Source organism: Anolis sagrei, chromosome 1 (assembly GCF_037176765.1).
Source record: "Anolis sagrei isolate rAnoSag1 chromosome 1, rAnoSag1.mat, whole genome shotgun sequence".
Lineage (NCBI taxonomy): Eukaryota > Metazoa > Chordata > Lepidosauria > Squamata > Dactyloidae > Anolis > Anolis sagrei.
Genome location: NC_090021.1, coordinates 83,500,173 through 83,528,168, shown reverse-complemented (window position 1 = coordinate 83,528,168; position 27,996 = coordinate 83,500,173). Strand labels below are relative to the sequence as shown.

Below are 27,996 nucleotides of genomic sequence, written 5' to 3'. Positions count from 1 at the left end.
CATGTTTTGGTGCTTAATTTGTAAAATCATAACATAATTTGATGTTTAATAGGCTTTTCCTTAATCCCTCCTTATTATCCAACATTTTCACTTATCCAGCGTTCTGCTAGCCTGTTGGATAAACAAGACTCTACTGTATATCTAGATATTTTTTGAAACAACAACACTGATTTTGTGTTTCTTCTTTTTTTTCTTCTTCTCGTATCCTTTTCTTGCAGCCTGTGAGTGTTCCCATCTTGGTAATAATTGTGACCCATTTACTGGCCGTTGTATCTGCCCTACCAACACTGTAGGACAACGGTGTGAAAAATGTGCACCAAATCATTGGGGCCATGATATTATCAGTGGGTGCAAGGTGAGTGAATCTGTATTTTCCTTATTTCTTGTCTTTCTGTAAACTTCTGTCAGGGACTTAAGATCTGTGGTATTCTAGAACTGAGTTTCATTTAATGGAGCATTGCATTACGAGTCAGGAGACTAGGGTTTGAATACTCACTCAGTTGTGGAAATCCATTTGGTGACCTTGGGCAAGTCACACCCTCTCATCCTCAGAGGAAGGCAAACTGTCTTTGAACAAATCTTGCTAAGAAAACCTTTTGATAGTTTTGACATAGGGCTAAAGATAAGCTGACCGTATGCAACAAGAAAGCAACACATTTTAACTGTTTAAATGGCTGCTAATAATTACATTATTATTACTCCCTCCCTAAGGAGATCAAAATGACCCCCTCCTTGTTCTTATTCAAAAAACAATTAAAAACCTTTTAATGCTCACAAGCATTCAGAGAGGAAGACATATAAAACATCTGGCACAAACAAAACAGAATGGAATATGAAAATGACTTGTTACTTTGGCTTTTAAATTTTAATATTTAATTTGTATTAGTCTCAATTTTAAGTATTTTTTAATGTTTATTTGTCAAAACGTGATTTATTTATTTTTAATTGTGTGATGCCTAACTTGCTGTAATGTTTCACTATTGCCTGATGTTGATCTCTAATAAGTTATTATTTGATTTATGGTTTGTTTATTTGCTTCTTTGGTTGCACTTTACGGCATTGAATGTTTGCCACTGTATAGTGTGAACTGACCTGAGTTCCTGTTTGGGGAGATAGGGCAGGATAGAAATAAAGTTTTTATTATTATTATTATTATTAATAATAATAATTAATTCTGTAAGTTAATAGTTTCTCATGTAGTAAAAAATAGTGTTTTGATTTTCCCCTGTTTATAACCTAGTTCAAAAATGTTCTGAGTAAGTGTCATTGTGGTCCAGTGAACACAGTCAGGATTCATATGTACTTCTACCTCTTTTTCTACCATAGATTCACTGCATGATATTAGGACAGTTTTTCCCCCTCAATTTCCAATCCCTCTTATTAGAGCAAAAAGCAGAATGACTTTCTCTTCAGAATGTACTGAAAATGAACAAGATAAAGACTGTAATCACTGCATATTAAAGATGCTGCACAAATGATCATTAAAAGAAACATAAAGAAGTTTAATTTAACATTTGTTGTGATTTCCTTCAGTGTATGTTACCTGAATCCAAGCAATCAGATGCTACAAAGCTCTCTTTTAAAAGGCTGTTTCTGATGGCTGTTCAAATAAGTTAATTAATGCAGAATAATTTATTTTCTCTTGAGTTGTAAAGTTCCTCTCAGAAAACCTCTGGCTTGTTTCAGCATACAGATCACCAGGCTTCTGCAAACCAACTTAATAGGGGTGAAGACCCTTGTTTCAGTGCTGGGATCTCTCCTATCTATCCTTTCCTTGTCTATTATGTGAGTGCATTAGTATGGCAGCTGCCACGGCACTCTCTAAATTAATAATGATATGTCAGCCAAGTCTCCCCCTTTTAACGCATTGCAACTAATTTCTCCAAGGCAAGGTGCGATTGCCCCCACACCACTTGAGCTTTTAGTGGAGCCGGTTTCAGAACCCACCATAATTCACTGGCAAGGGAATATTGCATGAAGCTGCCTTCTTGCAAAACAAACATTACATTTGATTGTAATTTACTCTGCATATGGCGAACAATTTGCCCAGTAGGCATTATCCTCTGGCATTACTCACTATGCAGGCATACTGCTCCAAATAGATTTTAATTCTTTGACTATATGGCAGCCTGCCATGCAATACTTAACTGTTAGTAGTCCCAGCTATGTAGAGCTCAGACCTGAGCTACCATAATTAAACCAACAGATTTTGTGTATCTTGATCTTTTACACTGAAATTGATTTGACATATAATCTTTCTGACGAGGTTTGATGCAAATCATACGTGTTTCCAGCTTTTTGTTCCAAAATCTTTTTAGTTCAGCTACTTTGTTTTTAGTAAAATGGCACAACCCTGCCATTGTATAATTTCACCTTGTTTCAAATATGACACAGTTCTTGATTTACAATTTTTGTCATTCAGCTATCCAAATCAAATAAGTTGTGTCTCAATTTATATAACTGTAATGCACATACACAATGTACACTATAGCACCAGTGAATATGCACCTGTCTGTCCACATTGGTTGATCCTAATGTAGACATTAGGCTTAGTTTCTAGCTACAAATAAAAGCATAATAACTATGAGCACCTTTCAAAATTATGATGATGTTTATTTTGCCTTCAGTCTTCTAGTGCCATGTCTCAGTGGCACTCCTCACTGATGAGAAAGGTACCTTTATTGAATGAAAATTCTGTAAGCAAACACAGAAATAAAATGTTGAGGCTTTTCAGAAAGCATTTTGTAAGCTGGATAAGGATTCAAAGTCAGAATGAAATCTTTAGGACTACAAGATCAGCATTTTTTGATTTGGTGGGAGATATGAAATACACTAGTGGAATTATAATATGCTTACATTGTGTGGAAGCCTTATTGACCCATGAGTTTGTCTACTGTTTTATTATGTTTTTCGTATCACCTTGATAGCCATCCATTTCTAAATCCTTATGTCTAACATTTACATCACTATATTTTAATACAGTGAAGTAAATGTTAGGACCAGTTTTCAGCTGATATTTTCAATGTGATCCTTTGAGACAGCTAACATGTTTGCCATCATTTTGTAATATTTGGTGAGTGCTTGACATGATTACACTCTTGTAGATCCTATTAAGTTAATTGAATTTATTACTTATAATTTAAATAAATTAGGAAATGTGGGAAATTTTAATGGATGGTAGCTATCCAAGGTAGCCAATTGAAGGAACTTCTCAAACTAATGGTAGCTTAGCCCATAGAAATCTTATTCATTCTTTTTGTTTGCTTTTAATAGCCTCCAAGGTGGCAACCCACTCTTTTTCAAGATATCTCTGCAGTTACATATACTAGAAACTTGATCTGATTTTCATTTTTGTATATGTTAGTTATTTGTTGAGTGAAAGTGCATTTTAGTGTTCTTTTTTATGCACTTGGTGTGTGGGGTCCACAGATAATAAATGGGTCACTATAAGGCAAGGGTGCTGGGTACACATAAGAGTATGGAGGTCTTATGAACTGTTCAATTCTTTTTAAAAGCACACTTTGTATGCAAGGACTTGTCTACAGTGAGTAGTTATTTTGAGACCAGAACAGAGAAGAAATACTCTAGCCTTGGAGGTATTTACATGCTCTGTGTCCAACTTATGGATGGCAGCGAGGCAGAAACTACATAGTTCAGCTAGGCTGAAACTTATTTGGCCCAGGTAGACTGTCATCTTACATTTTCTGTCACATCTGTTTCTGCCGGACAGCCCCAGTGCTTTGAAAGAGCTCGTGACCATAGCAGGAAACCTGGGCCATGTAGACATCAAGTAGTGACCTCTGGACCACTTCAGTTTAGTCAAGCCCTAGATGCCTTATAAATGTGAAAATCTATTTGGGTACATTTTTGCCTTCCTAAGCCATTTGTGCTGATGAGATATCCACAGAAAGTGACTCAGAAAGGAACCCAGAAAACTGGAATTAAAGGAGTGCTTCAGGAAGAAGGGGACTCTATTCTGTCAGCTGTCTATCCTGCTTGCATTCAGACCCAATGCATTTCTCACTCTTAAGAATGTGCTCCCTGGACTTGTAAGCTGCCCCGAGTCCCTTAGGGGAGATAGAGGTGGGATATAAAAATAAAGTTGTTGTTGTTATCATTATGTGAAAATTTATATATTTTTGTCTTTCTAATGTTCTTAATTTGACATCATTGTTCCCATCAGTTTGCAATACTTTTTTCCTTCCTGGAAATTTGTAAAAAAAAAAACAAAAAACCAATGCTTATGTACCGATATAGATAGATAGATAGATAGATAGATAGATAGATAGATAGATAGATAGATAGCCAGGCATATTTTTGAAATATGTTTTCATGCATATTTTGTCGCCAAATAAATCCCAAGCTGCAGGATGCTTTCCATACTGCTGACACTCTCACAAACTGCTGAAAACGTATCTCCCTAAAAAAAAATTAATCAAATTTCTTTCCCAACAAAAATGTTTCAGGATTGGAAGAAATAATTCTCCACAATACCAAAGCTCAAAAATCATTTGCTTAAAAACTTCAAACTAAAAAACATCACACTATAAATTATGGTTATATAATAGTTGTGAATTTTTACTTACACAGAATAGTTGCTTAAATTACTAAAATGAAAACATTAATAATCAGTTTTTTTTCATATTTTTGTGGAAGTGTGTGTATGTAAAATTTGACAATCTATCCTATCAAAAATTAGATGATGATGATACTGTTACATCTTTCTTTCCTATTTTAGGCCTGTGAATGCAGTGCAGCTGGATCCCTCAGTTTCCAGTGTAACCCTGATACTGGTTGCTGTTTCTGCCGTCCAGAATTTTCAGGGGATAAATGTACTGAATGCAGGCTGGGATATCGAAACTATCCACAATGCATGGCCTGCGAATGCACAGTAGCAGGGACTGAGCCACATACTTGTAATTCAGAGATGGAGAAATGTTCATGTTCAGATCATTCTGGACAGTGCACTTGCAAGGTAATTTATTTATTATTTATTTATTTACTGTATTTATATACCACTTTTCTCATCCCTGGGGGTAACTCAAGGTGGTTTAGAACATATTGGTAGCAAAGATTTAATACCCATATACAGGTAAGCGATACAGAATGGCACTATCATGACAGTTATTTATTCCTGTTGCTAATCTGTCTCCATTGTAACTGAGTTCAAACATTATCAGTTGAAAATTAGATCTTCAAGAATATTTCCCTAGATGTAAATTCTCTTTCTTAGATGTCAATAAGAAGCCAACATGGTGTAATGATTTGAGTTTTGAATTAGGACTCTTAGAGATAAGACTTCGAATAATTGCTCAACCATGGAAACACTGGGTAAATCACATTCTGTCAGCCTTAGAAGAAAATAGTAACAATCCATTTCTGCCAAGAAAGTCCTCTTATATGGTCAAAGTAGATTAGAGCCAAACTGAAGGCACACAGAAACAAGCATGATAAGATAGTTTAGCTTTTCCTGACCTGGATCCTTTATGTTTTGGATTACAATGGCTATCATGATCATTGCCATGCTGACTTTGTCTCATAGAAGTTGTAGACAACAGTTATACCCCTACCAATACTTATTCAACTCTGTTGCATTCAGAAGGGACCTACATAGTAAATGGAATAAACATTGTGAGTTGATTAGCATGGCTCAGGAGACTTGGGGTAGGATTTCCACTCAACCATGGAAACCCCCTGGCTGATCCTATCCACTGTTATAGTTCAGCCTGTGATTGTATCTGATGTCACTGGGAATAGTGGTTTTCCTGAGCCTGAGCTTTCAAGTCCTGGTCTTGTTGAAAGGCTTGAGGTTTCAAGTCCTAAAAATGAATGGAGTGTTTTTCCTGTAGACTCTGAAGGTCAAGTTCCTGAAAGGGGCCCATGGTAGCCTTTCTCTGGGGAACTATGTTCTGAGGATGAATTGTCAGGTGCAGAAGTTAATGAGATAGAGGATAGAAGGCAATACCTTTGTAAACTAAGAAAGAGTTCCCAAGCTCACTGAAGGTAAGCCTGTTTATTAGAAAAGAGAGAAAAGAGGTCCTTGTAAAGGTAAATGGAATGTTTTCCTTTCGCTTCATGTGACAGGAAAACTTTATATGAGATAGGGAGAGGGTTTTAGATCAGTCTGGGCAACATTGGAGTTTCATGAACATTTTGTTTCCAAGGGGATTTCTAGTGTCATGTTTCAAATTTTTCCAGGTTTCTGTTCTGTGTAACGGATTTCCATGCTGCCTTGTTTCTCTGGATTTTGCATCCTTGGATCTTGTGCTTTTACCTTTGTATCCTGATGTTTATGACTATCTCTTATCTTTGGACTATATTGTTTTTACCATTTTTACTGCTTTGCTTACATACATCCTTCAATAAACTGCTTGCTGATTTTACTGAACTGGTGTTGTAATTAAGTTCAGAGTTGTTCCTGCTCTGGGACACAACAAACACTGCCTCAGAGTAAGGCAAAGGCAACCCCCTCTCAACAAATCTTTTTCAAAAAAATCCCCAAGATCAATTTCTCTAGTCATAAGTTGGAAATTACTTGAAGGCATAAAAACATAACGCAAATTTAACAGTAGTCCTTTACTGTATTATTCCTCTCTCTTTCAGCAATTAATTCTACTACAACAGTGAATTAAAAAAAAGAATATTTTAAAATTAATTATTGTTTAGAATTCTTATTATCATATAAAATATAAAATTATAGTACTAGAGTCCATAGTAAGATAGAACAGAACACATTATCTAAATTAGTCCTTTTCTTTCAAACTGCACTTATTTTTGCAATTCTACCTGTATTTATCTTGAACAGCAGTATCAGTGTTTTCATTGTATACTGAAAGAATAGGTATCAATTTAAATAAACTGCATCTGGTTTTACTTTTCTTTCTATATCTTTTTATACCATGCAAATAGTAAATAATTGTGAACATCTTTTCATACCTGACCGATTATCAACTGAGCTACCACAATGCAAAGTATAACAGGGCTTTTATATAAAAAGACTGTTATTATCTCCTTTAAAAAGACATATAGACATATCTTAGGGTCCTTCACAGCTGACATTTTCAATACAAAAGAAAGTTCTTGAATAATTAAATCTGGAGCTTCCCCTAAACTAATAGGAAATAACTTGACATCTATTTGGATATGAAAAAGGAGGATCACTTGGGGGGGGGGGGTATTGAACAAGTCAATACTGTAAAATTGATCCATCCCTCAGCTTCCATTCCTGTCAGGTAATAAGTCTGCAGATTTAACAGGAAATATGTAAGAAAATGAATTGGAGAAGCGAGCAGATTTCTCTCCCTTTATTTTTCATATGTAGTGTGGTGATTTAACAACACCATTTGCCGTGCAGGGGACCTGTGGCCATATGGATGCCACTTGACACTTGACTGCAATTTCTGAACTCTAGCAATTGGTCATACTGTCTAGGACTGGCTTTATTTTCCAACAATATTTGGAGGGCCATAGGTTCTTCCAACCCTGTTAGAAGGAAAACTGGCAATTCTTCTGAAGTTTTATTACAGTTAATACTGAGGAAGAATTCAAGGGCTTGTTTAGCTTGTTCTCATCAGCACCATGAAAAGCAAATAATATCAAAGGTGACTTTTCCCATTGATTTCAAAGCCTTAAGCATGATTAATTGGGAGTGGTGTCTGTCCTGAATTTTTTTTCCTATACACTGCCAGCCTTTGGTCAACTTTGTAAGCATCACAGAATGGTAGCTGGAACTCTCTGTGCCACAGCTATTAAAACTGGAAGTAAAACTATAGGTGCAAGCTAAGTTCTTCAAAACCAGGATCAGGATGTAATTTTGGACCCTCATTTTCTAACAAGGTCCCCAATTTATTTTCTGAGCTTAATTTTGAAGAAATATGGTAGCTTCTACCATGAAAGCTGCCTCTTGTTTCACAACTATTGCAGACATACAGAGAACATTTCGGCCACCACTACTACCACGTGAAGGCTGACAGCATACACAAATATAATTCAGGACACATCAGTCTCAATTAATCATGCTTAAGGCTGTGAAATCAATGGGAATAGTTAGCTTTGATACTCTGAATCTCAGATGAGTTGAAAAGCAGCTAAGCCTGAATTGGGTCCACTAAGATGCAATGTGATACAGCAAGTGTTTAGAAACCAGCATAATAAAAGTCCATGAGCCAGAGGTGTTCTTTTACTATTGCATTTCATATAGCCATTTGCATTGACGCTGGAATCTCAGTACATACAAATACCACAGAGCTGGATACTGTGATAAGATATGACAATAAGAAACTAGTATTCAGAAGTTTGTGTGGATAGTGGGCTTTGTCTCAGCAGACCATTGTGAAGAGAATAGCTTATGAATCTTAACTAAGTAGAAAAACCATAAAACCATTTTAATTCATTGCCTTGACTTCTATATGGCGTGGTGAAGATTTAAAAAACAAAACAAAAACACAGATGTAGAGATTTCATGTAACCCTTTGAAATCAATAGTCTAAGCATAACTGTCATTTTGAGTGGAGTTATAATTCTTGAAATGATACATTTACATACTTTTAAGCAGATTTTTTTCTTGAGTGTTATTTCCTACTGATCTGATCAAACATGAAGCAGATTTAACATTTTCAATCAGAATGTTTCTCTTAAGTTTCTCATTGGCATGCATTTTACTATAGAGCAGCAGGAAAGAGGTGTGGGAATGTATGATATCTATATCAAGTAGAGTACAGCATAGCCAGTGCAATATGAGCTTACAGTAGAAAACAAGAGGCAAATGCTCAGGATTCTCTTGTAAAGTTCAAAAAGTATTGTTTCAATAAAACCAACTGGGATAGGAAAAGATATAGATTTAAAAAGATTGTCTGTTTACAGTATATACTCATGTAGCAGTCAACCTCATGAATAATTCAAGGACAGATTTTGGGGCCAAAATTATGGATTTTGATATGACTTGTGGACAAGACAAGGGTCATTCTGTGAAGAGAGGAAAGCACCAGAGCCACTTCAAGACTAGCAACTCCCAGCCATCACTGCCATTTTCTCTCCCACACTCTCAAAAAGGCCAGAAGCAGCTTCATGGCAGGAAGACTAGGGGGAGGGGTCAGTGTTTCTTTTAAGTTGTTGCCTTTCATCGCTCTACTCAGATAAGGGGATAGTTCCATTTTTTATATATAACAATCAGGGTACAGTACTGTCATTGATCAGTAGATACCTTGACCTCATTTTTTTTAATGATTTTTTTTACTAAAATCTCTAGCCTTATACATAAATATAGGGAATATTTTAGTGGAAGAACTGGATCACATGTGTGGATGTAAGCCATTCCAGGGTAGGAGCCTTATGAATCCTCCCTTCCTTGGACAAAGGGCCATAAAAGACTAGCTAATTTTTAAAGTGCCCTCTGCATGTAGGGAGGAACCAAAAAGGCTCATGTCCATAGATTTAAAAAACAAAGAAACAATGGAGGTAACAAAAAGGTAAGCTTGTTCTCTAGAACTTCCTCTATCACTAACTACTTGATGGAAATGCTGATGGGCTTCACTTCCAATAAAAGGAATCTTTTATAAGTGCTTCAGTTTCTGCAGTTATTGAGCTTTATTCTGCAAAGGTCTGCATATTTACCACATGTCCATCCTACTGTTGTTGTAATTGTTACATGTTTTAAGAACTATTATGATTGCCAGACTTGCTGTGCTTGTGTGTTCCAGAGTGAAAAGATGTTCACTCTAAAGCTTTATCTTCCATTTCTACAATAGATGAATGTGGAAGGTGTCTACTGTGACAGATGCAAACCTGGCAGGTTTGGACTCTCTGCCAGGAACCCACTTGGCTGCAGCAGCTGCTACTGCTTTGGCCTGACATCGCAGTGCAGTGAGGCAAAGGGCCTGGTCCGCATGTGGGTGAGTAAAGGACTATTGAGCCATGTAATGCGATAATGTTATTTCCTGCTGGTGTCTTTTACTCAAATGCAGAGATAGTACTAGGAAATATGTTGTGCGGGGAACATTTCAGCCATTTCCCCTTGTGTATTTCAAGAAGCAGGTAGAGGACCATGTTCCATTAGGCAGTCAGGGTCAAAACATTTACAAAAAGTCTCGGATAAGGTAATAGATGTCAAGCTCAGCAGAAAGCTATTAAAATCTAGGAAAAGGCAATGTAGTCAAGTGTGGGGAAATTGCCCTATAACACTCATCTCTTCTCAAATGTGAAATAGTGAGGAAAATCAGAATCTCCCAGAATTACCTGGACTAACCATATATTTCAAGGGTATTACATCTAAATATATTTTCCTATTAATTTTTAAAAGAAGATCATACTCTAAAAACCATTCCTTTCATACTAATAACGAGCCCTTAAAAGTTCAGGGAATGGCAATAGATGGACCAGTTTACCTATTTGGCTATTATACATATTTATCACAGAAAGGTGACATTCTACATACTTTTAAATTGACTAGTTTACATATTTTCAAATATTAGAAATAGATTTTTATAAGGCATATAAAAGATTCCTTATGACCTAGATACCAGAAGTGTGCAGGTACTTTGTTTTTATTTTAAATAATCATTAAATTGAAAATGTAATGTATGTCCCATAAAAAATCTATTTGTAAGATTTATTGGTGCATATAAAAGGGACGGATATTCACTGAGTCATTAGAATATATTTTAAGTGATCTAGCATTAAGACTGAGAAACCTGAAAGGTCCTCTCACTCAAAAATTATCTTGTTAAAGAAACTGAGGGGAATTCTGGAAAATCTTATTATTTTATGGAGAAAAGAAATGTGTGTATCTGTTTTCAAGTCACCTGTTGACTTATGGCATTCCCATGAATTTCATGAGGTTTTCTTAGACACGTAATACTAAGAGGCAGTTTTGCAAGTTTTAGTGAAGAATTCATTTTCCCCTGTACCCCTACCAAACCTGCATTTTTGTTTTCAAAAGAGATTGGGGGTAAGAGGGAGAAACCCATCAATGTTATATCATAAGTACAAAGGTGTTCAGTAGGCTGTGAGTCTCCTCCACTGTATATTGCATACAAAATCCATAGAAAGAGATTTGGGACACTCATTATATAGTTACCTTTGCTCTATATGGAAATTTAAACTTTCAAAATTCATGTTTCATCTTGATTGTTCACTGATCAGAACTTTTCATAGAACCTACATCAAAATTTTCAAGTACTTCAAGTACTAAAGAGCAAGGTTGGACTCTTTTTTGTAGAAATGGAGTGTCAAGACTTTAAAAATGTGAATAAAGTATTCAGGATGCTGAGCCAGTTCACACATGAATGCTGATCACTTGAAGACTGTAGATTAAGTGATGATTTGCATCTGAACAAGCCATTACAGATCAAACACCAGAGATAGAACCCAGTGCTGTGCTATTTAGCCGAATAAATTTTACACATTCAGTTGCAAATCCTCCAGGGTTAAGTAATCAAGTGATGAGAAATAAAGAGGTGTGTGAAAGAAAAAAAAACTCTCTCCCCACATTCAGGGAAACTGAAACCCTTCATACTCAGATGCTGTCCTCAGTCCAAATTTAATTCATTTGTCATGGTGTTGAAGAGGAATATAGTTTAATGATGAGCAAATTTGGAAGTAAGTCCCAGTGTGCTCAGTGGAACTTATCCCTGAATAAGCTTGCTGGGGATTGCATGCAAAGATAATTAGAGTTTCACATCTCCTGCCACCCTCTCCCCATACATGCAAGTATATATGACTTAAATTTCCCTAATGATCAATTATACCTCTTTTGAATCTCATATTTAAATTAGGTTTGCAGCTTCATACATTTGAAGTTCGAAATGTTTCTATGAACATCTCAAATTTCAAACTATTCCGATCTATTTTAGAGCAGACTGGGTACAACCGGCAAGCCTTCTGATACATGGGTACCCTGACACTAAGGCAAATGTTTGAAATACTTTGCACATTAACCAGTTTCTCACTGATTAGCATGTCAAATGTAAGGGAACCAGGGACACCTCCAGAGTAAAGCCATTTGGCATTAGCACTTCAAAGGAACATGCTGTCATTGTAATACTGAATTTTCTGCAAATACAGTCGAAAAATAATGTCAGTTCAGGGCTGCTTCTCTACCAGACAGGCAGTTTGTGAAGTTTCAGACAGAGACTGATGTTTTTCAAGGATGGCTTTCTTTAACTTAATTTAATTGTCATATGTGATTTCATATATTGTTGGCAATGGGGAGTCTTTGATATACTCATATAGGTTCCCCTCCCGTTTTGGAATCATAAACATATGCAACCTTGTAAATTATGCAACAGCTTCTCTGTGGGAAGTATTTCTCTTCCAATGCATGTAGGAGTTCCAGGAGGTGGGGCCAACTGTGTGGATTGGTCAAAGCCTACATAGAGGTACAATCTACAGCTTAAATTCTTGAATAGCAATGCAAGATCTGGTCTAGTTTTGTTAGTACTACTTGCCTGTGCTATTGTTGTACCTGTCAGCTATATTTATACCCTAACTTTTTCTTGAGAACTGGGACTCAAATGGACTTACAAAGTAAAATAATTACAGCAAATCTTAAAGCATACAAAAAGATAAGATTAAAATAGAATCAAAATTCTATTGGAAATTTTAAAACTATTTTAAAAATACACTTACAATAATAAAGAGTACTTTAAACATTCAGTTTAAAACAATACAGCAGAAAAGCCATTTCTATAAAATGCTTCAGTTCTAAAGAAATGTCAGAACAAAAAGTACATGCCTATTGATGAAAGGCCAGCATGAAAAGAGCTATTTTAGCCTCCTTGTGTGGTGGTTCCAGAGCCTTGGGGTTTCCATTGAGAATCCCCATGTGCTACTCACCATCTGTACCTGTGAAGGGCCTCCAGAAGACCCATACAAGGAGATGAAGTCTCTCAGATAGCCTAGACCTCAGATGTACATGTTGGTTGAGACTTGTTGACACTCACATTCCATCACTGGGTGCAGGTAGAGCCACAAATAAGCTCCCAGGTAAGCAAGGTAGGGACCAAATAAGCCCCCAGGTAAGCAAGGTTAGCCCCAAATAAGCCCCCAGGGAAGCAAGGAAGGGATCACATATGACCTTTGGGCTAAAGTTCTTTAGCCTGAATCTCCTTGTGGAGAGAAATGTGGGGTAAAAATGAGCAACAACAACAACAGAATAGGGAAACAGCAATAATAGTTGAACTTATAGAATCCGTCTCCTAAGAGGCAGTGGGCAAACTTGACAAAGTGTCTTCCCTTTCATTCACATTTTGAAGAAAAAGCCTAATGAAAATTCCTTCGGTGCGTTAAATAGCTTTGTTTCTATCTAGTTTTAGAACATTTCTTTATAGATAGCATTTCTTTATACAGAACTAAAATGAAAAATCAATTATTGTAGTTGATAGTCCTTATCATTTGTATGTTTTGTATGTTATTTTTTGTTTAGTAAATCATTTCAATTTTAGGTGAGAAGTAGGCAAATAGTTGATTGAAAGCTGCTGCTGGATATCAAAGTGATTTTATAGTAAATCTGCAACGTTTTGTATCAAATCTATAGAATATCAATTTGAAAAGTAACACCTTACCCCAAAACTGGGCTATTGAAATGAGGTGTGTATTTCAGTGTTGAAGGACTGCAGGGTCAGCATTAATACTGAAAACAATGTTTTGGTATGACCTGCTGCTTAACTACACTTTGTATGTGTTTACCATGAGCCAGTAATTTGCATCTGATTCCAGGTTTTGGATCCTAAGCTTCTATTCTAAAATATGATCCCTAAAGCCCACCCACCTTTGTCTTGAATTATTCATAAATGAATCATGTTTGTTCTTGAAAAGGAAAACATAACTTTTTTTTGTTTTAACCTTCAATTACCTTCAGTTGACTCTGAAACCAGATCAGGTCATCCTTCCTCTGGTTGATGAAAATGTCCAACACCAAACTGTCCATGGCATTATATACCAGTACCCAGAGACAATTGCAAATATTGACTTGGTGAAGCAAGAGTTACATTCAGAACCATTTTATTGGAGACTTCCTGAACAGTTTGAAGGACGGAAGGTAAATAATGTGAATTATAATTTGAGCTGTGTTCCTTTTATTAGAAAAAAAAGGAAGAACTTAAAGGTATGAACTGTCATGGCTATTTTTCCACAGCATTAATTATGAATTTTCTGTTGAATATCACTGTCCAAAAATAAATACAAGAAAGGAGAATCTATTTGAAAAAACTTTGTGGCGAAAACTCTGTTTAATAAGTAACTAGATTTTTTTTCAACAAGTAACTATCTGGCATTACCATTATTATATGCTAATCTCTATTAAGTTTCCATTCTAAAGGCAAAAATAAAAGAGATGGAGCTTTATTTATTCTTTTTTTGTTCTTGGTTGAGGCAAACTAAATTGGAATACTTGAAATTATTCTGTTTAATAACTGTGACAGAGGGAGCTATGTTGAACAAGGCTGCATCACAACTTTTTTAGTACTGAGGTAAGCATTAAGACTATGCAACCATTCTATTTCTGCCTGTGGCTATGGTTGACCTGGATCAATTTGGGATTATTCATAAAAGAACAGTCTCCTAACCTTGTCAACCATAGTAAGAGACCGAGAGATGCATTTGGGAAACATGGTATAAAAGATTCCTGCAGCAGCCACCATACTGAAATATGCTTCAGGTTAGTTTTATATTGGATAGTATGATTTTTAAAATTCCAAAGCAGCTGACTTGATAGTTTGTTGCAGGAAAAATAAAAAGGTATGCTAGATAACTAACCAACACGTTTTCAAATGTCCATACAAAACTTGCTGGGTAGTGTGTTTCTTTAAAAGAGCCTGGGGTAATGGGCTGCACAATTTCATCTAAATTCACTATATGCGGTGGTAGGTCAAGTTTAGGCATACAAAATGGAACTTGTCTGATTAAGTTAGAGCTAATTGAACATTCATATTTTGAAAATTTGGCAGTGCCCATTCATCCACAGTTATATGATATTTGGCTCCATATAACAATGTTTTGAAACATTTCATCTCATTGTATTGTCGAAGGCTTTTCATCTCATTCTCACTATATGAATATGCATCCTCTATTATAAAAGTTTTTGATTCTGTTATATTTTGAGTTCCAGCCAATATTTATATAGTTTGCTTTTCTTTGTTAGCTGACAGCTTATGGAGGAAAACTGAAATATGCTATCTTCTTTGAAGCAAGAGAAGAAACTGGCTTTGCGACCTATAACCCCCAGGTCATCATCAGGGGTGGGCCTCCTGCACAAACGCGAATTATTGTCAGGCATGTAGCTGCTCCTCTGAATGGTCAATTGACAAGGCATGAGATAGAAATGACAGAGGTAATTTTTCAATCTAGCCTGTTCAAGAGGTTATGTCATTGGCACTTTGAAAACTGTTAAATCATGAGCGCATATGACATTGATGGCTTCTCCCCCTCCAGCATGAGTGGAAGTACCATGGGGATGGTCCAAGGGTCAGTAGAACGGTGACCCATGAAGACTTCATGGATGTCCTCTACAGCATTCATTACATACTTATTAAGGCTACTCATGGCAGCTTCATGAGGCAAACAAGGTAATCATTTTGTATCACCTATTTAGGTTTATAGAGAACTTAATCATTGTGTTTCCAAATAATGTTTATCACATGTCATAATGCATACCACATGTGAACATGTACACCTAATATTTTTGAACCCAGGAAAGGCTGCTATCACCCATACGAACCTAACCACACAATTAGGTCAAACACAGAGTTCCTTTTCACAAATATACCACAGAACGCAATGAGGACCTCCAGCATCAGGGGTTTGTTCAGCTCATTCTATATGGATTCTCGGGAAAATACTAAAGCACCTGTTTCTACTAGCTTTTTCTTAAGCTAGTCTTATTTGTAATGACTGTTATTAGAATGACGTGTTGTATTATATGGTTTCTGTTTTGCATTGTTTTTATTATATGACAACTTGAGAGGGTAACCTGACTATATCTGTAAATAAATAAAATATCAAATGAGAAACGTAATAATAAAAAATCAATGATTTTTTTAAAAATAAACTGTGGGTCTCTAAGCCAGGAACATTATATACTCTTCCCATAAGACACCAAGGAATATATTGAACTTGGACTTCAAGCATCTGTGTTTGCAGTTCCGCTCCTCTACTGTTAACATGGATTCTCATGAGACAAGGCAAACACAGACCTGGAATGGGGAAGAAGAATGTTCAGCCTGTAGGCTAAATTTGGTCTTTCTGGATTGGCCACTTGGAGCAGGGACTCAAAGAAGTATTTTCCCTGATATGATTTTACTTTGGCTTGCCTATTTGGGGAAGATGAACACAGTCAGCCAGCATTTCAGTCAGCTCTGAAATCACTCTTCCTTCATGAAGATGCAAAGTCCATATCTCAGTGGGATACTGTGGAATTACCCAACTACAGACAAGGAAGGGAGCTATCCAACTCAAGTTATGAGCTGTGTGTGTAATTCAGAACCAGAAAACTACAGAACCACATTTTCTTTTAATCTTATTGATAGATCCTTAACCACTCTCCACTCTAGAACCATTTTCCAGTCAAGATCTGCCAGAGGCCCTAGGTCTCCTTCCCATATTTTTCTGTCAGCATCAGCTCTTCTTCACCTATAAATCTGTTGTATATTTTCCCAATTAATCCTTTCCCCGATATTTCTTTCTTTTTAAGTTTAGTTAGCTGTTCTTTGTATTTATTCAATACTCTACATCTAGGATTTTTACTTAACCAGTCCTTTTTCCAATTTTATAGCTGTTGCCTCTCAAACCAATTCAGGACACTTTGTTCTTCTAACTTATTAAACTTGCTTGAATTTTGTATCCATTCCTTCCAAGAAAGAGCAGTTTCCACCTCCACTAATTTTTATACTTAAGTTTAATTCTCAGGTTTTCTGGAAAATTCTCCAGTAAAACTATTGGAATTAGGGAGAAACTCTTGGAAATACCTTGTTTTTATCTTAACCCATTATACAAAATCTATAGTGCAATAATAGCCTCAAAATATGTTCAATTGATCTTTGGAATGGCCCTGACTTATGATTGAGGATGTCATGATTTTAATTGTGAATGCAATGTTTTATATGTTTTAATGTGTATTTAATTTTAATTTGAATAGTTGCCATTTGTAAAGCTGCCTTGAGTCCCCTTCAGGGTAGAGAAAGGCAGGATACAAACAGAGTAAATAAAAATAATAAATAAATAAATGTCAAATTTTGAATTGCACTAAGATCTAGAAGCTGTGCCCCACCGTATTGTGTCCCTGGAAGTTCCCCAGTCCCGACTAATGCTATTATTGTTTATTTATTATTCAATTTATTTATGCCTTCATGTTCTAGACTGCCCTGAGTCCCCATGGGGAAATGAGGTGGGATATAAATAAAGTTTGATTGATTGATAAAAGGAATAACCTGTTGTAAAAAAGTGCCACTGAAGGAAAGCCAAGATATTTTGTTCCCTTTAACATTCCAGCTTACAGATAAGGTTATTTTCTCAGACTAGCTGACAAACAAGTTGTCATATGCAGAGCCGCAAAAGCCAAGTTCAAACAAATGTATCTAAATAGCCACGGTCAACAATCCAGTCAAAAATGCTGATTGTCCTAGAGCTTATCTAGCAGCAGAAGAATAGTCAGAATCCAGTCCAGAGTCAGAAGTACAAAATTCACACAAACAACAATGCCAGAGCCAAAAGTCAGATTGCTGGAGTATGACGTCAGGAATTCTTTGAAGAACACGCTTAGGAACAGCAGAGACAAAAGTAACAACATAGCCAAGGTCACAGTCTAGAGTCAAAATGCTGTTTGTCAAAGTCTAGAAATTAACAGCCAGGAGAACTTGAAAACAAACTGAAAGGCAGCAGTGCCTGGTTCCCAGACAAGAATCACAGCATTGTCTGTTGCTCTGAGTCACTGCATTGCAGGCTTTTTATCTTGAAGTCTCAGCTGATGCTTAATTGATCATCCTTTCTCAGCTTCCTCCAGAGGGGCCTTCTGGCCATGATATAACCCTTTAACCTGCAAGGACACAAATATACCATCTATACGCATGTGTAAGTCAACCTCATGTATATGTTGAGGTACAGCTTTGAGGCCAAAATTGTGGATTTTGATATGAACCATGAATAAGTTGAGGATCCTTTCATGAAAAGGGGATAGCGTCAATGTTGCTTCAATGGGTTGCAGTCATCCCTGGCCTCTGCTGCCATTTCCCTACCCAGACATTTAAAAAGGCCAGAAGCAGCATCACATTTTCGCCACTCTGTTTAGAAAAGGGGATGGTTTCTCTTTTAATGTAAGTTAAGGTAAAGTTCTTCCACTGACTTGTAAACCCAGGTTTTTTGGGCTAATTTGTTTACTAAATTTTCTAGACCTATACATGACTATGTAGGGCAATTGAAAGGCTTGATAAGGCAGAACTTCTAATCTCATGGAGTTCTATAGCCACATTTCCTTGAATGCTGTTAAAGCTCTTATTCACATCTTCCATGACAAAAGAAGGAGAAAATGGGTGTTGTACTGTATTGTGCAACAATTAACACCTAAATTCAGGGCTGTAGGAACAATCCATGGTCTATATACTGTTGTTAGTCTTGAATACCAGCGATCAACTGAATCACTTGGATTTACAAATGTTGAGTCACCATTCAACAATTAATTTAATGGCATTAGTGACCCAGAAGTAGTCTAGTCTACGTCTGCTTTTTTGTAAAGTATTTTGTGAGTGGCACCCACAGCTGGAGGCAGAGACCCGGGAAAGTTGATGAGCTGCTAATTGGCCTGAATGAAACCATTTTTTTTCTGTGACTATTTTTGAATTAATTTTGGCACATATAAAAATTGGATTATCTGAAATGTTTGTAAATGCAGCACTGCATATCACTGATACTGCAGAAAAACATTGTAAAGAAACCTCGTGCTGACAGTAAGTCCAAGTGTAAAATAATTCCTGGGGTAGTTCTATATTGGCTGTATAATTTAGCAGCAATGCTAATTATGTTTCTGTTTCTAGACTGAATGATTCAGAAGCTGCCACTAAAAATCTAAAGCCAAACATTTTTCTCCTGCTGTGTTAATTTTGTTATGCCCCCTTTTCACATTTACTGCTCAAAATGGAAACATTTCTCGCATTATGTGGCTGTTTCCCTTTTCATGAAAGTGGACTAGGACAATCCATCTCTCTGAACTGGGACTATGTGTTCCTTTTTCATGCTGATTATTTCAGATTTCATAATATTGACTGGGGATCACTGTTCAGATTCAGATCCATTAAGTATGCTCCAAGCAGCAGCCACATATCCCTAGGCTTCTTTTATTAAAGCCAAATATGAAATTTGTGTATTTAGCTGCCATTTTTAGTACTTTTTGTTTTGTGCTGTTTCTCCTGTCCCCAAAGTACTGGAACTCTTTATATGAGAAGTATGAGAAATTTTGGGCAAGGCATCAGGAAACAATGTGCTTATTATCTAATGTTTCCATGACTTGTGCCTTTGAAATTTTTCTTTCCAATGCACACACACCCTGCTTTTGCTTTCCACTTGTTATTCTTCTCCTACTTCTCTTTGTACTGAGATTTTTCACTCTACATACACACCCTCACCACAGAGCCATATACACAGAGGTGGCTGCTAAACCCCAGTTAGTTGAATGTAGCAACTCAGCAGGAGTAATCTGTTCTCCATATTATTGCAAAACTAGAGAGGAGGTTGAGCAGGTTAGGAAAACTGATATCTGGCTCTTTTGTTTCCTTTGAGAAAGAAAAATAAAATGTAAAACAAATTCTTTTCATCTGTAACCTGTTTTGTTTGTTAAACCTTTAGATAAATACATTGCTTGTACATTACATTTTACTTCCAAATCAGGCCACAAATTCCTCACTTCAGTGCATACTAGTGTTTGAGTCCAAGCTCAGGCTGCACTCATGTTCTTTTGAAGGAACTTATCTATATATAAAAATGAAGTGTTTCTAAATAGAGTGGCAAAAGGCAAGAGTTACTCTGTCCAGGAACAACAAAAAAGAAATATATCTACTCTCTCTGTTGCTATATGGCTTCCAGCCTTTTAAAAAGCCTGGGCAGGAAAATGGCAGCAGCTGTGGCCAGAAGTGACTGGCAACCTGAGGTGATGCCTGTGTTTTCCCTTATTTTAGGAATGACCCTAGACTTATCTACAAGTCATATTAAAATCAATAATTTTGGCCTCAAAACTTTTTCTCAATGTATACATGAGGTCAACATATGCATGAGTATATACAATAATAGTTTGCTAAGGTAGGTCCTACTGATAGCACCTTTCAGAATATTTACTATTGATAATTTGAGAAACTTCGACTAGTATCGCAGGCATCTACAATAAAGAACATTCAACTACACTCCCCTCTTCCAGATAGACACAAATAATGTCCTTACCTGGAATGTGTATGCATTTGAACACGTTTGAGGTTTTTTTCATGAAATTTGGACAACATACTGTATTTCTTCAGTTCTAAGACACCATCAAGTGTAAGATGCACACTAATTTCAGTACTTCCAACAGAAAAAAGCTTTATGTATACATAAGAAAGGCACCTGCAATTCTAAAATGCACCTCATTTTTAGAGATGTTTATATGGGGGAAAGTGTGTCTTACAGTTGACGAAACAGGGATATTAGATATTGGCTACAGACCTTAAAATATGTTCATAAGCTACAATGCCTTTGAAGTCTAATGCATGTCCTTTTCATTTAAATCCTTTCCCCCTAAGGCACTTTTGCTTTAAATTAAAAACAAAATAACATTGAAGGTGAATAAGCAAATATATTTTGGTACAGACTAATAATGACTGAAACTAAGTTAAAGTCAATGCGAGCTTTGATCTCTCTTTCAAACAGACCAAAATAAATGTTGTTTTCCATATTTGTATGATGCCAAAGGAATAACTAAAAGCAGTTGCATTCTAGTGTATTAACTAAATCTAAATCAGTATTGAACAGTTATATTAGCTGAGAGGTAGGATATGATACTTTTGTTTGGCCACCTCTGCTGGCTAGGGCTGCTGGGATTTGCAGTCGAACAACATCCAAAGAACTACATAAATCCCCACCCTTATATTACTGGAAAGTGGTTTTCATTTTCTCTCTCTCTCTCCTTTCTTTTGCCAGAATTTCTGAGATTTCTATGGAAGTTGCACAGGAAGGAAGTGTATCAGGAAGGACTCCTCGTGCCCAATTGATTGAGAAATGTGACTGCCCTTTGGGTTATTTAGGTTTGTCATGTGAGGTACAGTAACTCTTCCTCTTTCATGTTTGAGGTCTAGATTTCAATGAAATCACAGAACCATACAGATGAATTATACCCTGGAGATCATCTAATCCTGTGCAATGCAAAATGGTGATCTTTACTAGTCCCTGAGCAATTGGCTGCTAGTCCCACTCCCTGGAAAGTTTCAAAGAAAGGGGAAAATGCTGCGTATATATAAAAATTTAGTGCTGGTCCCTGACATATCATGAAAAAAATGCCATAATTCCAGATTGTTACAGTTATTGCTACTTTATTATCTCTGAATCCATCTGCCCATAATAAGAGTTTATACTTTATCACATGTTTCTCCTGTATTCTAAGGAAACTAAAAGATGATCAGGACTTGATCCTCTGTGTCTATTTCTGATTTCGAAATAGCATAGCCTATTGTTGTTTCTGTTGAGTGATTTCAAGTCCTTTCTGACTTATAATGATTGTAAGGCAAGTGTATCAGGGGAATTTCTTGACAAGATTTTCTGAAAAAAAGATGAAGTCACCCAATGGGTTTCTATGATTAAGCTAGTGTTTAAAACCCATACAAATAATGGGTCTTTCTTGATGCTGCCACCCCAGTTACAGAATACTCTTTTGTTAGGGATCTGGTTGACCCTCATATTTTGTCTTTTAGGTTTCACTTAAAACATTTTTGTTAAAGCACTTTAAAAATAAACAAGTACTTAAATTGTAATTTATGGCTTAATATTCTTGCAATTTTAATTTAAATCTGTAATTTCATATAACTGTTTACCTGCATTATTATGGGATATTGCTAGGTAACCTGATGTGTTATAAGAAATGTGAGCTTTAAATTGAACAAATAATCTACATCATCAATGTCTTCTCTGCCAGGAGTGGCATTATTTTTAGTCTACCTTTCTACAAAGTGGGGTGCACACAAAGCTATCTCCAAAATATAGTTAAGGGGGAGTATGACTAAGATGTAGGAGAAAAGAGATATTATTCAAATATCTATATATTCATTATTTATGCATACCAGCACTGTACATTTTAAAGAGTTGACAGTACTTTTGAGAGATTTTTATTGTGCTTCCTGTTTTCAATGAGCATATTTCTCAGAATCAAGAAATGTATACTGAAGAGACAAATAATGTTCATGATAGATTGTGCATCTGACATGAATGAGAATTACTCCTAGGCCTTTATAATGCCAGATAAATAATAGGTGATTGTTCACAAGCTTTAGCACTTTTTCAGGCATTCCAAATCCAAGATGAGTGGGAGAAATCTGAAATTATCTGTTATCGCCTTTACAAAATAATATTACAGTTCCTACTTTATCTCTGTCTACATTTTTTGAATAAAAAGAACATTGATAGAAATCCCTTTACTAAAATGTAAGTCTGTGTCTGTTTCCCCATCTGTTGCTTATTCAGAATAATGGAAGCAAGTTTCAGTCTCTTTGGAAGAGCAAATACCATTGGTTAATAAATTCTCGTAATATTATTGCAAAACTCAAGCCCTGTCTGCTGCTAAACATAGGAAGCAACCTTATACTAAATTAGACCACTCTTCTATCCAGCCCAGTGCTGTCAAATTCAATTTGGGTTTCAGACAAGATCCGTAGTATATTGGTCTCATTTTTAAGTAATAACCAGGCTTTGCCCTTCTTAGTTTCTAAAATCACACAAGAACAAGTATATTCAAGATGGTGGCACATACAAAGTTCTGTAGAAACACCTTGAAACTTTATGTCTGCATGTTGACAATATTTGTCTACTGCTTCTTATTAGGTCCATTCAAATGATAAAAGTTAAAAATAATATAAAGCAGATATAAAAAAACAAATTCTCAAATTAAAATTCTCAAATTCCTGCTCTATCCTCGTTGTATGCCAGCCCATTGAACTCTTGCAGTTCAAGAGAAAACTATATCAAGAAAAGAGAGAGAGTTTCATGAGAGTTTCTCACTGGATTAAAGTGGAGGTGATTGTTAATAGCTTATCTCTCCCCATGTAATCCTATGGTTGTTGTTTTTTTTTTTTTTTGAGCTCTGAATGTTTTTATATTGTGAATAAATTAACTCTATTTCTAATTAGAAAAATTGGCTTTCAAGTAGGAAATTAAGAAGACGCACTGCTGTGAACCATTGCTTCATCCAAACATGGTTCTTCTTTTCAGGAATGTGTCCAAAGGATCAGAATCTTAACATTTCCATCAGTCCCACAGCTGTAAAATAGTTGTGTGCATGGGCCTTCAAATTGACTAATGACTTATTTATTTTTATGTATTTTATTTACTTTATTTATACCCTGCCTTTCTCCCCAAGGGGACTCAAGAAGGCTAGCAACCACACACTTTGATCAAATTAAAACAAAGCAAATACAATTAAAAACAATTATAGAAAGAAATACACTCCTTTGGACAACCTAGAGTGCAGCCTTGTATGTCAAAACTAGCACTTTGAATTGTGCCCAGATACATATTTGGCAGCCAGTGAAGCTGTTGAAATAGCACTTCCTGTAGCCAGCTCCAGTTAGCAATCTGGCTGTTGCTCTTCAAATCAGCTGAAGTTTCTGAGCACTTTTCAAAGACAGTCCCATGTACAGTGTACTACAATAGTCCAACTGGGATGTAACCAAGGCATGTACCCCTGTGTCCAGATCTGACTTCTCCAGGAATGGGCACAGTTGATGTACTAGCTTTAACTGTGAAAATTACTCCTGGTGGTCACTGCTGAGACTTGGACTTCCAAGTTCAAAGCCGAATCCATGAGTACCCCCAAATTGTGAACTGTGTTTTCAGGGGGAGTGTAATCTCATCACAGGTTGAATCCCTATTCCCAGCTCTGTCTTTTGACACTATCAGAAAATACATGATGCACACGGTGAGAGCATCTAAATGAAAGGTTTCTCAAGCTATAATATGAAATGCCTGGCATTATTGTGTTCCCCCAGGGATCTGATATAAGTGTTTTCAATTAGGATTTGTCTCTTGTTTATCAAGTGTGCTGTGCATTGTGTATAAAGTAGCTTGAAATTTGTTTACTTCTTAATGGAGGAAATTAGACTGCCTATAAAACTGTTGGGAATAATGATATGTTTGTGGCTTTTGTGATCCTTCCTTCCCTAGCCATCATATATTGAAGTTTGTTTGTTTTTCTTGATTTTGGCAGACATGTGCTCCTGGATTTTATAGACTTCCCTCCACATCTGCTGGCAGAAAAGCAGGGCCAGCTTTAGGTTCCTGTGTACCATGTCAATGTCATGGGCATGGCGAGATGTGTGATCCTGAAACCTCCATTTGCCAGGTATAAAGATTATATCTTTCCTAGATTGTTTGAAATCTCTGTTTAACCCACCTTCTTGCATGGAGTTCATTTCCCCTGAAATGAAATGGAAGCCATTGGACATAAACTTAAAACTAAAGTATGTGTCAGATGCCTATATATGACCCACACTTTGCTCAATTAATATGTTTTGCCTTATTTATGCCAGTATTTACCATGGAAAACAAATGTGAAACATGAGATACCATCAAATGTGCTGCAGAAATGTAGCTACCCACATTTTTGGCACATATTTGCTTGTTACTTAAGCCTGTCTCCATATGTGTTTACATCCCCTATGAGGAGAAAGAGGATCTGTTAATTAATCAATTAATACATTAGTTAATATTATCCCATCTTTCTCCCAGTGAGAGATGTAATTAATTAAATAAATTTACTATTTTAACAAATATACAATTGTGCTTTCTGATTAAACTGTTAATACTTTTTAGGAATTGATTTCAAAAGATAATTAGGACCAATTGCTATTTTATTTTTTGTACTTGCATGAGCAAAGAAAAAGAAACTCCATGTAGATCACTGTGAGAGAGACTCAGTGAATCCAGGGAGAGTGACTTCTGGTCTTCATCTCTCAGAGTCTTAATTCATTTTAGCCCATTTTAAATGTGAACAAAAATTAATAAAAGTTAGAAGTGGGAGTGAATGTCTACCTATAAATTAATCAGTCTACTTCTTTTTAATACAACAAAATTGCATGTCTGAACTACACTAAATGGGCTAAGTATGAGTAAACAGATTATTCTTCCATGGACTGAATTTAGGCCCAATTAGAGATTATTTCATTTCTTATTTTTTTAAAAAGTTTGTTCTTTTTGCAGCCAGTCCTTAGAATACTTTTTTTATTTCCTTACTAAGCTATGAGACTTTCATTAGCATCTCTACATATAATGCATTGTGACTTCCTTTGAAAGAATGTAAAAATGGGAGTCGTTTTTACCCCTATAGAGAAAGTCACAATAACGTTTTAACAAACTGACAAAAAAATAAAGAAAAAAATCATCCACCTTGAGATTTCTAGCATTAGAGGACTTTTTTTTACAAAAACAAAAATAATTTTCAACCTCCCTTTTTGCAGAACATGGGGTGGTTTAGTACCGATATTGTACAGAAATTGCTGTGTGGTTTTTAATTTTTTTGTGCAAAGTACACTTTTGTTCTCACAAAAACATATATTGCACACAAAAAATGCCTAAATGGACAAAACATTTTTAAAATATGTAAAACCATTTGTACAGCAGGAAGAAGACTTTTGAAAATAATCCATTCTTGTGTAAGAAAGTGAAATAGGTGTAAATGAAATCTCTGCTTCACCTTACCAGTCTTCTCTCCCACAGGTTTTTTTTTCCAAAAACATTGTGCAATTGGTATTGCTCCCTTCCCAAATGTGCTTTTGGGATATTTCCAGTATTACAATCTTCATTAGCACTGAAAAGTTATCATACATTGCATTTGGTACTATCCGATACAACCCCTATCTATATGTGTACTTACATGCACACATATAGATGACCAACCCCCCCCCCCCCCCCAATGAAATCACTGGCAGATAAATATCTCCTTTAGATGCTGTCATTCATCTGCCAGTGATTATTCAAGTTCAGAGTTTAGCAACAAGTACAGCAGAAAATATTTCATGAAATCAATGTTTTTTTAACTGTCAGACACAGTTACATTTCTCGCGGTGTGTGGGAGAGAGACTCCAGAATTGGGAGACTGTTACAAAAAGAGGTGAGGGGGCAGTGAACAAACTTCTACTTTCTTGGCCTGACAAGTCCTAGTTGGTGGAGAGGGCAGTTTTTTGCCAATTGATTTTTATAAAGAGGGAAAAGGTATAAAAGTAAAAAAAGTGAAAGGAGAACAATTGGAATTATCCACCTTTTCCCCTTATGTGCTCTTTGCACTTATGTACAAAGGGCACATGAATCACATCTAAAGCCTGCCTACTGGCCACCAAAAATGGTATTGAAGTGGAATTGAATTGTCACACCACAAATGGTAACAGAACAATACTAAGAAAGGTCATTCAGTTTTTGTGTTAATAAAAAGGCTTTCTTAAACAGCCTCCCACAAAAGTACAACAGAAAAAGGGTGATGTCATGTAATGAGCCCCAGCTGAAGATGCACATATTCTGCCTCAGCTTTGATTCACTGCCTTGTGTGATAAAGCCATGAATTCAAGGTACTGTGAAAAACCCTCAATTGTTTGTAAGCTTTTCAGAGTTTTTTGTGTATGTGTGGGTCAGGAGCCCCCGGTTAAACTCTTGCACCGGCAGGATTGAAGACCGACAGGTCGCAGGTTCAAATCCGGGGAGAGGCGGATGAGCTCCCTCTATCAGCTCCAGCTCCTCGTGTGGGGACATGAGAGAAGCCTCCCACAAGGATGATAAAAACATCAAAATCATCTCGGCATCCCCTGGGCAACGTCCTTGCAGACGGCCAATTCTCTCACACCAGAAGCGACTTGCAGTTTCTCAAGTCGCTCCTGACACGACAAAAAAAAAAAGGAACAACTTGAGAAACTCTCCCTGGATTCAAACCTCCGACCTGTCAGTTTTCAGTCCTGCTACTGGGGGCTCTTTTACTTTTCTGGTAAAATTGTTAATAAAATAGTATTATTGGATTCAGAGTTTTTCTTCTGGGTTTTGTGGTGGGGGAAATATGTTTTCCCCTTTATTTTTGCCATAAAAAGTACCAATGAAAGGATAATAGCATGTTGTCATATGCTTTCAGTAATTAATCCTTTGTGGCTGATTAAAAGTGGTCTCTTTTCTCTGCTTTTGCCCCATAGAACTGTCGTCACAACACTAGTGGTGACCATTGTGAAAGGTGTGCCCTCGGGTTCTATGGGATTGTTAGAGGATCTCCAAATGACTGCCAACCTTGTGCATGCCCTCTGACTGTGTCAAGCAACAAGTAAGTATATATTATGATTCTGCCTTGGCCTTTGGTCGCAGTCTTCACTGGGATCCTCCTGAATAAGTTATATATGATTTTTACAAATAGAGTATATGGAACCATCTCCGTTAAATTATCTTGCTTCAGAAATTGCTTCCAGGCCAATTAGCTATGTAAAAATCCATAAGGGGTGGGAAATGTAATAGTCAACAGATAATGAATGAGTATTATAAAAATTATTCTCACAAGTGAAGCTAGAAAAGAGCTTTTCAAGTTCAATTTAGTCACCAGGGAGCCATAGAGAGACTTATGCTCATATTTTGTACTGCTATAAAAGCATTACAATGCCTTGCTGTGTGCTTTTTAATTTATTGAGTTCTTATTTAATGTTATGTTGGTTTGGGACAACTTGTGAACGATCAAATAATTTAAAAGGGATACAATTGTGCTGAATTCATTTGGTTGGTGTAGTATGCTAATGACCTTCCCATACTATCATTCTTCAGTAA

The 27,996-nt window shown here is 36.3% G+C and overlaps 1 protein-coding gene across 6 annotated transcripts in view; it reads left to right on the top strand.

Moving 5' to 3' along the window:
* LAMA2 (laminin subunit alpha 2) overlaps positions 1–27,996 on the top strand; it is a 557,898-nt gene that overhangs the window by 369,246 nt on the left and 160,656 nt on the right. For all 6 annotated transcript variants that reach the window (XM_060753336.2, XM_060753340.2, XM_060753339.2 and 3 more), the window contains 9 exons: positions 219–355; positions 4,739–4,975; positions 9,747–9,890; positions 13,856–14,035; positions 15,137–15,325; positions 15,427–15,560; positions 21,148–21,265; positions 24,419–24,553; positions 27,381–27,505. In XM_060753336.2, the coding sequence (XP_060609319.2) occupies positions 219–355; positions 4,739–4,975; positions 9,747–9,890; positions 13,856–14,035; positions 15,137–15,325; positions 15,427–15,560; positions 21,148–21,265; positions 24,419–24,553; positions 27,381–27,505 (1,399 nt within the window). The remainder of the gene's footprint in view (positions 1–218; positions 356–4,738; positions 4,976–9,746; positions 9,891–13,855; positions 14,036–15,136; positions 15,326–15,426; positions 15,561–21,147; positions 21,266–24,418; positions 24,554–27,380; positions 27,506–27,996) is intronic.